The sequence below is a fragment of the Lonchura striata genome, chromosome 4 (genome assembly GCF_046129695.1).
Source record: "Lonchura striata isolate bLonStr1 chromosome 4, bLonStr1.mat, whole genome shotgun sequence".
In the NCBI taxonomy this organism is placed as follows: Eukaryota; Metazoa; Chordata; class Aves; order Passeriformes; family Estrildidae; genus Lonchura; species Lonchura striata.
Genome location: NC_134606.1, coordinates 32609417 through 32624393, shown reverse-complemented (window position 1 = coordinate 32624393; position 14977 = coordinate 32609417). Strand labels below are relative to the sequence as shown.

General features: G+C 37.7%; 1 protein-coding gene across 5 annotated transcripts in view; it reads left to right on the top strand.

Moving 5' to 3' along the window:
• Positions 1–14977, top strand: part of TENM3 (teneurin transmembrane protein 3) — a 1282397-nt gene that overhangs the window by 1259419 nt on the left and 8001 nt on the right. For all 5 annotated transcript variants that reach the window (XM_021548380.2, XM_021549050.2, XM_021548299.2 and 2 more), the window contains 4 exons: positions 3983–4158; positions 4757–4992; positions 10468–10764; positions 11957–13568. In XM_021548380.2, coding sequence (XP_021404055.2) covers positions 3983–4158; positions 4757–4992; positions 10468–10764; positions 11957–13568 — 2321 coding nt within the window. The remainder of the gene's footprint in view (positions 1–3982; positions 4159–4756; positions 4993–10467; positions 10765–11956; positions 13569–14977) is intronic.

Sequence of the window (14977 nt, the reverse complement as noted above, 5' to 3'; positions counted from 1 at the left end):
AGCATATTGTCAACATGGTATGCACCTAAAAAAACAACACATTGCACTCCTGAATGTCAACCTTAAACCTTCTGTTCTCACCTGCCAAGAAGCAGCTCTCTGGTATAAAAGGCTTCCCATTAATAGTTTGAAATAAGTAGGGTAATGTTCCATAAATTTTTTAGCCACTCTTAGTAATCTGAGATGCAGAGAAAATGCGTAATGTGAGTTGAGTGAAAGTATAATAGTACTTTTCTACTGTCAAAATTATACATGTCTATATTATGAAATGTATTCATGCTTCATTTCTCTATTACAGTATTCCAACTAATAGTATAATCTGTAACCAGTCTTAAATACTTAATATGCATTTGGACTGTATGTCTTGTTATCTGAAATGTGCTGGAACTGGTGTGCCTTGCTCTTCAACCTGACATGTTTACAACAGAAAAAATAAAAAATCACAGAATTTATTTTGGTGAGGGATTGTGCTGCAGAAGTCTGGGGAAAAACAGTATCAGTCATAACTTAGCAATTGGCTTTAGGTGCAGCCTTTACTATACACTTTATTTCTACAGCTCCCTATTCTATATTGAAAGAACTTCTGATATAAAACATTAATAATGCTCTGCAAGTTGGGGTTGAGCTAAATGTGCTACAGATTAAGATAAAATACACTTGAGAAACAAGTCAAAAATAAAGAAAGTAGGACATTTCCATCTTGCAAGGTTTACCAGGAAGTTATTACTGCAAAGTGAAGTGTCCTACATAGCCTATAACAGAAAATGGTCTGGGAAGGCATATAATTAAAACTGAAGGAGATGAGCAATGGAAGAGAGACTTCCAGCAGGTAAAGAGCAAAAGGTCGAGAATCTGGGAAGCTGATAATCATTATCTCTGAGAAATTCTCACTGCTGAAGTGGAAAACTATCTGGCAGTGGCAGCTTGTCCTAGGGAAGAAAAAGGATTTGATCTAAGGGTAACTTCAGCTAGCAGTGGTGGCAGCTGCCCCCACTGCTGCCTTCATAGTTATTGACCAAATATGAAGATTGTTGCGTTAATGCCAACAGAAATGAGCTGAGCGGGATAAGGCACACAAGGTCACATCCAGGGAGCAAGTTTCTGGTTTAGATTCTTGAAAAGTTTATGTGAGACTCACTCTTTAGGAATTGAAGTGGTTGGTGGAATGGCTTTGCTGTGGAGCCAGGCAAAGGAGAAAGATCAGAGGGCTCCGGTAACGCGTGTGGCTGAGCTTGTGTTTGGATGAAAAGATCAAAGAGGCTGTGAAATGCCAAATATAGGCACTCGCCCTCTAGACTTCAGATACCATTCCTTCTAGGGCAATTTCAATATTAGAACACTAGGCAGATAAAAAGAAATCTTTTGGTCTAAAACTGACAATCTTGGATGAATAAATTCACCTTGGCAGCAGAATGCAAGGATATTTGAATGTAATAAGAAAAATGGCTGCAAAATGCCCAAAGGTATGAGTGATGTTGCTATGCTGTGCATTGATAAGGCTTTGATTGTGGGCAAGAAGATAGCAAGTATAAAGTAAGTTTAGTATTCGATGTACAGTGAACAAAATGAAGGACACACATAGCAGTCTGTCATCAAGTGGAATATGTAGTGAATTGTAGAAAGGCCTATTTCCCCTTTTTCTTTTTGTTCCTGGCTATAAAAGTATGAGAAATCCTATTCTTACCTTTCACGTGTCAGTCACATTTTCTTCTTGCACTCGGATGCCTGAACCAAGCAATCATGGCTTTTAAGATTCTTTCTGCTTTAAAGTCATGTTTTTAAGAACATTTATGTGTAACATGATTTCTTGCTGGTCTTTGAACTCTCCCCCACTGTAATATTAACTGCTTATCTCAGACTCATGATGTGCCTTCCCATATGAAAGATGAGACCAGTTCAAGAACTATAGACACAGTCAAAAAACTAATAATGCGGAAGCAAGAATGCATGAAAGAAGGATAGCACAGTTCAGTGCTGCGTACTGCACTGAAGCCACACACTGCACTGAATACTACTGATGTGTGGCATTTTCCAGCTCAGGTGGTATACTGAGGAATATGGTAATTAGTTTCTCACTGATACTGTGAGTAAAACAGCAACAAGTTCTTACAGGGAAATCTTACTGTCTGTGGTTTAGTAAGCATTGTTTGAAATAAAGACCAGTACTCGACTCCTGCAAAGGATAGAAGTAATTCCCAACAAAGTAACTTGGTACCATTTTCAAACATAAAGCAGAAAATAGAAAAGGATACTAATTGGACAATATGTGCTCCCCAGGGAGTTGTACATTAAAATAAAATAACTTCTTGGAACTGAGGGATGAGACTGAAGGTCATGAATAGGCTAGCAGTCACATTCATGCACAAGGAACTTGAGTATGTTTGTTTTGGTCTCCTGCATAAATGGAATATCTCAGCTTGCCAAGTCCAGTATTTGAAAAATAACTACAGTTAGGGACAGAAACACACTGGAAGAAACCCCATTATCTTGAAATGTACTTAACTTCAAAAAATAAGTTTTCTCACTTGACTTCCCTGGCTTGCAGTATGGTTTCTGATTTTTAAACATCCTTTTCTCTTGCCTGGTGCTAAGTGAAAGTTTTGCATAAACAAAGGAAATCAACTGTGTTAAAAGGATGGAAATGACTGTATGCAAAAAGCTGACAAATCTACAGAGTAAGCAAACTGGAAGAAAACATTTCTTAACTTAATCCTTTCAGTTACAGCAATGCTGTGCAGTACTCATGCTGTTCAGAGAAAGTTAGTGTTGTGGGTTACAGCTGCTAGGATTAATTCTTTCATTTTAAGAAAAAGTTTCTGTAGCCTCAGTGATATGCTTGGGGCTTTTGGGAGGGTTTTTTTGGTTTTGCTTTTCTTTTCCAGTATAAGCAATTTTGATGATAAATATCAGCATGAAATGTCTAGCACACTGTGAGGACCTGCAGGGTCATGTTCCAGTTACTTTAAGAGACTAAGGCGTTGTTCAGCTTCCCATTACATGGTCACAGGAGAGAGATGGAAAACTGAGAGCAAACAGGTCATAAGTGGGCATAAAATCATCCTTTGGATGCATTTTTCTCTCTGTTGCAGCTATGGGCAGGCTATACTTCAAAACAAGGAGCTTCAGCTGAACACCTAGGTTGACAAATCAAGACTCTAATACTGGAAGAACTAATCTTAAAGACAAGCTTTATGACCAGAAGCTCACACAGTGCTTTACCTTTGTCTGTACTGTGACCAAAATGAATGTCTGAATTTTAATTACAAGCATGGTCTCCGGTCATGTACCAAGATCTACCTATTCATATTAAATGGATATATAGCTGTTGGTTTAAATAAATGTCAGTAGACACAGAGAAAAAAAATCTCATGGTTTGTGTCACAATTCTCAAACTATGATCTGCAGGCAGTTAACAAGTTAGAGATGCTAGCTGTTCTGGTTTCCAGCTACAAGCAGCTTAAGTAGATTAAATATTACCCTATACTCTGTTTGTAGTAATACAAGGGACATTAAGCACTCAGGAGTACAAGTGTTCTGCATACTCATTGAATAGGAAAGACCCAAGAGACACTCTTACGATACCCTTTTTTCAAAAATGTTGAGGATTCCTACAGTAACAGCAAAATCTAGTCCAGTAAATGGGAATAAGAATGCTACAGAATTTAGCACCAATAATACACTTCCTTTGAAATGGTGAATTAGATGTGAAGCAGGATCTGGTCCCACTTCAAAGAATAATATGCAGAGCTGAAGATCCATCTGTTTGCTCTTGCTATCACTATTGAGGCTGCTGTATGTTAAGCAGTCTTTTGAGTACTTCAAAGCATGTTTGAAGTCTTTGCAATGCCTATCCCATGCACACAAAAAAAGCAAAAGTGCCTCAACAATATGAGTAGCTGGTGGTTTTGTTCATTTTAGTTGTAAGTGAAAACAATTTGTTCCTGCTGTATATAATTTCTGCACTTTTTTTTTTTTTTTATAGCTATGATAGCGAGGGCCGTTTAACAAATGTTACATTCCCAACTGGAGTCGTCACTAACCTTCATGGGGAAATGGAAAGGGCCATTACAGTGGACATTGAGTCATCCAGCAGAGAGGAGGATGTCAGCATCACTTCCAACTTATCATCAATCGATTCTTTCTATACCATGGTTCAAGGTACTGTAAACACAAGGTTTCTCAGCAGATACCGGCCTGAAAATTGTTTTCTTGTGGTACAAGCAGCTCCAAATAGAAGTGAAACTTTAGGGGCATAGCGTCTGGAGGAAGGGGTGATACATACACAGTTTTACACCTATACAGAAATGATTGCTCAGGAAAAGCAATAGTTGCAACAAAAGTAGCATTAAGTAAGTTTTCTAACCAAATCGGTTTTGTAAGCAGCTATGGGAAGTAGAATGCTTACTTTATATTAAAATCCCAGCAACCACATACACGCAAAAGTGAATAGTCATAGTATGCTTAGGATTAGGCGAAAAATGCCTGTGAAATAGCAGAAAATGTGTTTTGTGCCACTCTAAAGAATATACAGTGAGGATGAGATTTTCTTGTGTGTTTAAGTAACTTTGAGGATAGGTCCTAAAGGCATTTTTGCTCCTCTGGGATACACTTATTCTTAACAATCTTACCCTGGCTCTTTATTACCATTGGGTCAGTTATGTGAAGTCAAAATGCACATATTTATAAAAGTGTCCAGTACAAAGGCAGAGTCTTAACCCATGTAGGTAACCTGTAATTCTCTTTTTGGTCTTCTCAGATCAGTTAAGAAATAGCTACCAGATTGGTTATGATGGCTCACTGAGAATCCTGTACGCCAGCGGCCTGGACTCACACTACCAGACAGAACCACACGTCTTGGCTGGCACTGCCAACCCAACCATGGCAAAGAGAAACATGACCCTGCCGGGGGAGAACGGGCAGAACCTGGTGGAATGGCGATTCCGGAAAGAGCAAGCCCAAGGGAAAGTCAATGTCTTTGGCCGAAAGCTTAGGGTAAGAGCACAAGCACAAGTGGCATCAACTGCATTCTCCTTAAGGAATGAGGAAATGTAAATACATCCCTGTAGGTATTGCCATCCAGCAACTACAGAATATTTACTGTAGACAAGCTAACCACAGATCTGGAAGTACTTGTTTTTATTACTTCATTTATTGGCTATTTTATTTATTAATTGTTCTTTTCTGTGTGTCATGGTTTGACCCCAGACAGCAGCCAAGCTGCTCACTCAGTCCTCCACCAATAGGATCGGGGCGAACTGGAACAGTAAAACCCAGAGAACTTGGGGGTTGAGATAAAGGCAGTTTAACAGGGAAAGCAAAAGCCACACACACAAACAAAGCAAAACAAGGAATGAATTCACTGCTTCCCACGGGCAGGCAGGTGTTCAGCCACCCCCAGGAGAGCAGGGCCCCATCACACATAACAGTGACTTGGGAGGACAAAGCCATCACTCCAGATGTCCCCCCTTTACATACCGAGCAGGATGCCATACGGTCTGGAACACCCCTTTGGTCAGCTGGGGTCACCTGTCCTGGCTGTGTCTCCTCCCAGTCTCCCACACACCCCCAGTCTGCTCTCCAGGGTGGCAGTACCAAAAGCACAAAAGGCCTTGGCTCTGTGGAAGCCCTGCCCAGCAATAATGAAAACATTTCTAGGTTATCAACCCTGTGTTCAGCACAAATCCAAAATATAGCCCTGTACAAGCCTCTGTGAAGAAATACCCCAGCTAAAATCAGCACTCTGTGGAATTTAAACTGGTTTAGCTTGAAATGGCTAAAAATAATAATTTTCTGCCTTACTTCACTGTTTTTTTTTCTGGTAGTGATTTGGAATACTGTTTTAAATTATTCTACCATAAATTAGCACAATCTCTAGTTTTTATTTCTTTTTTTTTTAATTTTAAATTAAAATTGTAGTAAGACTTACTCTTACAATAGAAAAGGTTTAACTGTGTGTGCATGAGGATGGCATATTCCTCTAACGTATGTCTTTACCATTTTGTTGGCATTCCTTCTTCCTATATAGTGAGTGAAATACAAGTAGGAAGCAAACTATGATTTATGACAGCCATTTGGTAAAGACAACACAGATTAAGCATTTAAAATTTTGTTGCCAGGAGACCATTTCAAGATCAAAGATTTGACTTACTATTAGAAATGAACTCAGTTCTTTAAAATAAGGCCTAGGCAGTGTATCAAATCAAAGTAAGTCATTTCAGACCACTTGACTTCTTGCTATTTGAAGTCTTAAAATGTTTTGTATCTTCCATTGGGACAATAAAGGAGGGGATGCTGTTATGCAGGTTATATTCCTCTCTACTACTTTCTCTACAAGAGGAATGTTGGGGTTTTTTTTCCGAGAAGGAAGAACAATTATGTACAGTAGCACTGCGTAAGAACAATATATTAGTAACTACCTGTGGCAGCTATCTTACATTGATAAGGAAGAGAAAAAGGAAGCCATAATTCTGAAGCTCAGCCTTGTGGTTCTGGTTCATAGGCATGTCATTATATACCACAGTGGTATATTACACCTGCCAAGTCATTTGTGAAAGAAGCCCAAGAGAGGTTTGGCAGTGAAACAAATCACCACAAGCGTAGTTCTCAGAAGTGACACTAAGTTTTGGCATTCAAGTGCAGAGGAGGTAAAAGTTAAAAAGGGGAAGTAAAGTTGTCATGGACAACTTTAACTTAGAAGAATTAACACCAAAAAAAAAAAAAACCAACAACAAAAAACACTAAACAAAAGAGGAAGATTTAACAAGATGAGAGGCAAAATGAAAGATTACTCATTAGACTCATTAAATTGTACCTAGAGATGTAGGGTACGTGGAGAATGAGCTAAGAGACAAATGCCTCAAAAAAAAAGAAATAAACTTGTCAGCAATGAAAATGAAAAAAAATTAATATTTTGTGAAGTTGATTTACATGGAAAGATATTACTGAAATATCAGTCGGGGTGGATGGGGGGATGGAGGAAAGCAGAAAAAGAAAACAAGAGAAAGAAGGAGTAATTTATGGAGCTCATCATTTTTATGTACAGACGGATATGTCATCAACATTTCTGCAAAGAAGACAAATATAGACAAGAAACAGTGACAAAATGTATTGTCAGTAAAGGTACTCATCTCTGTGACATTCACTGTGTTATTTTTATGCAGTATCTAATGTTAAAAAGTGCACTGTCAGGTACTCTCTTGGTTTTCTATCTTGTATTAGTTCTATCCAGTACTAGTAATCTTTCTAAAAAAATTAATTAGTAATTATGTTGCCCTTCTTCAACAGTCTTCAGTCAATCTTGCTTTTGTTCTGACTTGGTTTGTAATTGTTCAATAGCTTAGTTCTTCTCTGGAGCTGTATGTTTGTTCTATAAGGAGGTTGTAGGCAAAGGTCCTGCTAGTCCTCTGTATGAAAGAACCTTTTTAGGGCCTTTGTGCTGAGGGTCTCAGAAGTCTCAGATAAAGGAGCTGGTATGAGCTCTGTCTCAAGGGATCCAGAACAGACAGGTAACACAGTCAAGGGAGCTCACAAGGAGTCTCCTCTTGAAACCTGACATACTCCAAGCTATGCAGAGGTCCCTAGTTTTCACATTACCTCTTGAATTTCTCTGTAAGACACAGCAATATATTCCTACTCCTAACAGAGGAATCACAGACAGATTTCATACTTCTCACTGGAAGGAAAAACAGGAATTAAAGTAGAGGAGGATAGATGAATACATAAATTACTGAAATGTATCAGGACACTAGGTAAGGACTGTCAAAAGGCTCAGTTTTATGTCATTAAGTGTTTCTTCACTGGAAATTTCTTTGAGTACAGTTTTTATCATCATGAAATCCAGAGGCTTAAATGTATTTGGAGTGTGGTTATCTTGGACACAATAAAAACATTCAACTTTTCCTCTTAAAGTGTTTTTCTAGCAGAGATGTTATTAAGAGGCACTTTAGAGGAAGGCACTGCTCTAGCTGAGATATGTTATTCCAGCCCTACACTGCCCAATGAAACAAGCTATATCACAAAAATTCATTGTTATTTTAATTTCCATCTCTATTGTGAGAATAGTCAAGCACAACCAAAATTTCACCAAAAGCGCACATGCCTGAATGCAAGAGCTCTGTCAGCGAAGTCTGAAAGGATGAAACTGGCTGGAACAAGAAGTATTTCCTTTCCTTCCCCTCATATCCTGCCCTTACACAGACCAGACAGACGGGAAGAGAAAAGGCAAGGACTGTTATAATCCCAGTTAGCAGCTAGGGCAGTGAGACAGCAGATTAAGTACTTTGTTGCAATTTATACAGGAAGGATGTGCTTAGCCAAGAAATTAACCACAATTGCTTGGACAACCGCCTTAACCATAAAACCACCCCTTTTTTCTTTGCCAGTTCAGAAATCAGAAGATTCCATTTTAACCTCAGTGTCTAATCCCGAGAGGTGGACAAGAAAATTTATAAAAATCTTAATTAAATGTAAAATGAGGAAGGAGAGGTGGAGAGAAAGGGAAGGAAAAAAGTCAGAGAAGTAAAACAGGCAGGGACATGCAGAGATAGGGCAGGCAGGCACTGGGAAAAAAAAAAAAAAAAAAGCCTGATAAAGAAAATTTTTAAATTAATTTATGTAAATGAGCTAATATTAAATGATGGAAAATTTAAATAAAAACTCCCTGAAAACAAGTAAAAAATATATTACAAAAAAGGAGTTGAATGGAAGTACTTCACAGCTAAGTTTAACCTACTTCTAGATTCAGTCTTACAGCATTAATTTTTCAGATTATATTTAAGTTTTGATGGTTCATTAAATAGGTAAAACAGCTTTTCTGCATCTGCTAGACTTAGTGTTCTTTATTTAGGAGATTTACATGAAAGTGTGATTTTTTTTTTTTTTCCTAAATTGATAGTGCAGATTCTTCTCATCCCAGTGATTTCATATAAACAAAGAAAAAAGTGTTGTACATAAATAGAGAGACAGAGCAAGAGAGAGTATTTGCAGGAACTTTTTTCCTATTTGCCCATGACCTATCACCAGCACTTTAGTACTTTTTATATGAATAATAAAGGATCTAATTTATATTGATCTTTCAGAAGCTTATAAGCCTCAGAGTATACATACCAATATCCATGACATATGAAGTTTTGAACATGCAGCCTGAAAAATGCAAAAGTCTTCCTGTCATTTCATTGGTGTATCCCTATCTATTCTCTTGTTATTTTCTGAATGTTATTTAGCCATCTTTGTTCACCCTTTGTAATATATGTATGAGGTACTTGAAATGGAATTTGAAAAAATTCTTAATACACATAGCTCTCTGTCCATTTCTACCCTACTTCCCACATGTTCGCATAATACAGTGTGGAAAAAAATCTCAGTTATCAGTTTTTCACCCAACCTGGAACAACTTTAAAAAGACACAGCAGATACAGAAATGGTTTACAGATGAACAAAGAAATCCTTGAGGCCTGTTGGAGAACACTAAAGCACAATTCAGTGCTGGGAGGAACGGAGAAGTGCAAAGATACTGATATAGGAAAAGAAAACCAGACATTTTGCTTCTATAAATTCAAAAATGAGAGCTAAGTCAATGAAACTGAAAGTTGACATATTTTAAACACTAAAGGGAGGTGGGGGTGGATTTCAGTGTAAAAATATTACATAGAAATCACTATCCATCACTGTGGATTACATATATCAATAACAAACTTTTCAACATAAATGTATCTATGGATTTATTTAATAAAGCCAAGGCTTTATTAACAAATCAAAATACTTGTAAACTTCAGAGCATTTTTAACTGTTTTTCAGTGGTCCAGTAGTCTTTCAGTCATTTATGGCTTTAAGTGGTCAGTTAACTAGGAGAAAGATATAATCCTCTACTAAGGATTTCAGCCTTATTAATACATTGCAGTAGTGGATAGTACACCAAGTTTAATTTCCATTTGATCCTGAAGGGGAATGCCTATGTTCTAAAAACTGTTTAAACCTCAGTTTGAAGATCTAACATACTTTTGAAGATCTTAGTCTTGTATTTACTATTTTGAAAAATACTTGCTGTGAACAACCGTGATTCAGTTCTTTCTTAGCATGATTGTTATGAATTGGAAAAGCAGTAGTTGGGAATATATTTTTACAATAATTTGCTAGATATACTTCAGACTGCCTACAAAAGAAGTAGTTTATATTGAAATGACCCCATTTATTACAAAAGTTTTCTGTACACATCTTAACAGTTGACTAAGCATCAAGAAAGAAAACATTTCAACAAATTCTGAGCCTTCTCTTCATATAACCTGACCTTCTAAGGTAGATATTATTATTGTGCCTTACATTTATATCAAGAAGTTGCTAAAATACTTTACAGATACAGCAAATCAATCACTATAAATGGTATTTAAAGAATAGCTAGCTTTGTGGAAATAACAGGTGCCTGGGTTTGAACAGCATGATTTATTGTGTCATTTTGTTTGCTTTAAAAAGGTTAATGGCAGAAACCTCCTTTCAGTTGACTTTGATCGAACCACGAAGACAGAAAAGATCTACGATGACCACCGTAAATTCCTGCTGAGGATTGCCTACGACACGTCAGGGCACCCCACCCTGTGGCTCCCGAGCAGCAAGCTGATGGCTGTCAATGTGACCTATTCATCCACAGGTCAAATAGGCAGCATACAGCGAGGCACGACTAGTGAAAAAATAGAGTATGATGGACAGGGAAGGATAGTGTCTAGAGTGTTTGCTGATGGGAAAACCTGGAGTTACACATACTTGGAAAAGGTAAAGAACACTCAGGTTTTTTTAAATTCTTGGAATGTGCTGAAATTCTGCAGCACCTCACTGCTGCATTCAAAGCAAAAATAGGTAGTAGAAGCACATTGCAATTTTCTAAGTATCAACATGTGATTCCAAGGGGAATGTTTCATTCCACAGATACGTAATCATGCTGTAGGTAATTGCTAGGAATTGATGTGTTTTTAAATTATTCAGGCCACTGACTAACAAGAAGCATCCACATTTACCTTTTATCTTAACACTTAAAATAAGGTATAGGGACTATCTGCAATTCAGTTCAACTGAAAATAATTTGTTTGCTAATGCTCCACTGTTGTGGGCTTTTTTCACTACCAAGAAAAGCTCTTTTTTCTAAATAGTTACAACTGTCAATTTGTACTTGCTATATGTTGTAGCATGAAAATAAGGGATAGGCAAAAGATTAGGAAACAATACATATGTAACAACTGCTGAATGATAGTTCTCCTTCTAGAAATATCTATGAAAATCACCCTTGTGAGATATGCAGAAAGAGAATATGTTTCTTTTAGGAGTTTAAATATATTTCTGTTAATGATGTTGCTCAGCAAATACTGTTTACTAGTTACCACAGACATAATTTAATCAAGGCCTATGATACATAATAGCCATGCTTTAGGAAAATGTCAGAATAATTCAAGTAGCTCCTTTTGATATGAATAATCAAACAATTGTTTTACCTATGTCTGAAAAGCTTACAGAACAAGAGCACAGTATTCAGAGATCTCAGGCTAGACAAATTCTTCAAAATCATCTTTAATTGTAGGGAAGAAATTGTATCTCCCATATGTTGTTCTCCTCGTGAGTTAATGGCTCTAAGACAGTTTTACTTCTTCCCATATTAAACATGACTTATCTGAATCCATTGACAATCTGCTGTTTAGCTGTGAATGCTTGATAAAAGAGTGATACAGTCATAACAAGTAGCAAATTATGAATGTGGAACTACTAATTACAGAACCCCTTACAATTAAGCATACAAGTAAATTAGGCAGGGAGATGTTAACAACATGTAAGGTCAATGATAACTCAATTAAAGAGGAGATAATTTTCTCAAGTGGGAATGTCACATTTTTCTGAAGAAATAGTATCAGTATATGGCGGGAGGGGAGATACTGCACCATTTGTCACATGATAAAAATCTGTTCTTAATTTTCAGTCAATGGTTCTTCTGCTCCATAGCCAACGGCAGTATATCTTCGAATATGATTTGTTGGATCGTCTTTCTGCTGTCACCATGCCCAGTGTCGCTCGTCATACCATGCAGACTATCCGCTCCATCGGCTATTACCGCAATATATACAACCCCCCGGAAAGCAATGCTTCTGTTATAATGGACTACAACGAGGAAGGGCAGCTCCTTCAAACTGCTTTCCTGGGGACAAGCCGGAGAGTATTATTCAAGTACAGACGTCAGACCAAGCTCTCAGAAATTTTATATGATAGTACAAGAGTTAGTTTTACTTATGATGAGACAGCAGGAGTCCTGAAAACAGTAAACCTCCAAAGCGATGGTTTTATCTGCACCATTAGATACAGACAAATTGGCCCATTGATTGACAGACAGATTTTCCGCTTTAGTGAAGACGGAATGGTAAATGCCCGATTTGACTACAGCTATGACAATAGCTTCAGAGTGACTAGCATGCAAGGTGTCATCAATGAAACCCCATTGCCTATTGATCTCTACCAGTTTGACGATATCTCTGGCAAAGTTGAACAGTTTGGAAAATTTGGAGTTATATATTACGATATTAACCAGATCATTTCAACAGCTGTAATGACATACACAAAACACTTCGACGCACATGGGCGCATCAAGGAAATTCAGTATGAAATATTTCGGTCATTAATGTATTGGATTACAATTCAGTATGATAACATGGGACGAGTGACGAAAAGAGAAATTAAGATTGGGCCATTTGCCAACACCACAAAATATGCTTACGAATATGATGTAGATGGTCAGCTCCAGACAGTTTATCTGAATGAAAAAATAATGTGGCGATACAACTATGACCTGAATGGCAACCTGCACTTGCTTAACCCCAGTAGCAGCGCCCGTTTGACACCACTTCGGTACGACCTGAGAGACAGAATAACTCGACTAGGAGATGTACAGTACAGGTTAGATGAAGACGGATTTCTGCGTCAGAGGGGTACCGAAATCTTTGAATACAGTTCAAAGGGCCTTCTTACTCGAGTTTATAGCAAAGGCAGTGGGTGGACAGTGATTTACCGTTATGATGGACTTGGACGACGAGTTTCCAGTAAAACTAGCCTTGGGCAGCATCTCCAGTTCTTTTATGCAGACCTTACCTACCCAACCAGGATAACTCATGTGTATAACCACTCAAGTTCTGAAATCACATCTCTATACTATGATCTGCAAGGACATCTTTTTGCCATGGAAATTAGCAGTGGGGATGAGTTTTACATTGCATCAGACAATACAGGGACACCGCTGGCTGTTTTCAGTAGCAATGGTCTCATGCTTAAACAAATTCAATACACTGCCTATGGAGAGATCTATTTTGACTCTAACCTTGACTTCCAGCTGGTAATTGGATTCCACGGAGGCTTATATGACCCACTAACCAAATTAGTCCACTTTGGAGAAAGAGATTATGACATACTGGCAGGCCGGTGGACAACACCTGATATTGAAATCTGGAAGAGAATTGGGAAGGATCCAGCTCCTTTTAATTTGTACATGTTTAGAAATAACAACCCAGCCAGTAAAATACACGATGTGAAGGATTATATCACAGGTAAGAGAAGGTTACTTGATTGCAGCTTGGGGATGCTGGATCTGCAGGCATCCAATTTAGGCTATAGGCAGGAAGGGTCCTTCAGTCATCAGTTTAACACAGCAGCATCACAGAAAATATTCACTGGAAGTTCACTGATATTTTCCAGTGTAGACTTTTGCAAGGCTGCTAATGTAAATTGCTCAATAAGCTCCAGGGCTAGCACAAAGTAATGTGTACACAGCCAGGTACAGGAAAGGAGGAGTGGGATAGTACAGAAAGAGGAGTGATCTTCTATTTTGGCAAAAAAAAGTTGCTAACATGCTTAGTTTCATATCTCAATTCTTAGAGAACTGATATGCTTTTTGTTATTCTAGAATTAGTGATGTGTAGTGTTTTCCATTACTCTACATACCAAAAATCTGACTGCATGACACCAGAATTTTTGGGAAAATATATGGCTCTGATGCATTTGATTTTTTGTATTTGAATTAAATGTAAATAATACAAAATATACAGACATTGCCAGTCTACAGGAAGGGCTCAGCCCCACTTACTTAGGAGCTGTGAGACTAGCACTTAGAAGAGCCTCCTGGGAATCAAGTGGGTTTGCATTCATTTAACAAACAGCAGCTATTAAGTGGGTTGCTAGCAGGCTGCCTGGGAGTAAGAATAAAAACAGACCTGAATCTGTCCTTTTTTAGCAGCATGTGCTGTAGGGCATGCACTTGGAATCAGATTCCTTGTGCCATTGAAAATCATGCACTTAGTTCAGAAATTGCCCTCAAAATACAGTTTTGGTTCTTTTCTTAACATCTTTGATGTCTGAAATGCACAGGCAGACAGTGCTTATATAAGGGTATTATTACAATTTGTAATTTGGCTGACTGGCAGTTTTAGATGCAACACCTCATGAGGTATAGAGTTTATTTGGAAATGTTAGGAATTATTTTAAGATATTTTTTATTCTTCTAATTTTTGGAAAAATCTGCTTATTTCATATATTGTGAGCTTTCTTAAGTAAAAATTTTTAGGCTTGGTAAGGAACACTCTGCCAACCTCTAAGCTTAGTTTTTGTGGAAGAGAGTGTAAAAAAACAGAAACAAGGCAGAGAACTTTTTCTTGCCAAGCACTTGTTAACTGAACATTGGCACCCCTAATTTATTTTTAACAGAACATAACATGTATCATAAATAATGTTATCTAATGATAATTTAGTATCCTGTCTGCTTATTGATGCATTTCCTTAGTTGTTCATTTCATCAATCCCACATCATCTTGACGAGGAGCAGATTTCTCTTGAATCAACAAAAAATATCTGCCAAATCATTTAAAAGGTAGTTGGCCATATAGGTACTATTTCAGGAGTAGTTTGAAGTCGTAACAATGACACACACCAAAAGGACTGGATGTGCTCTGCAGTACTTTTT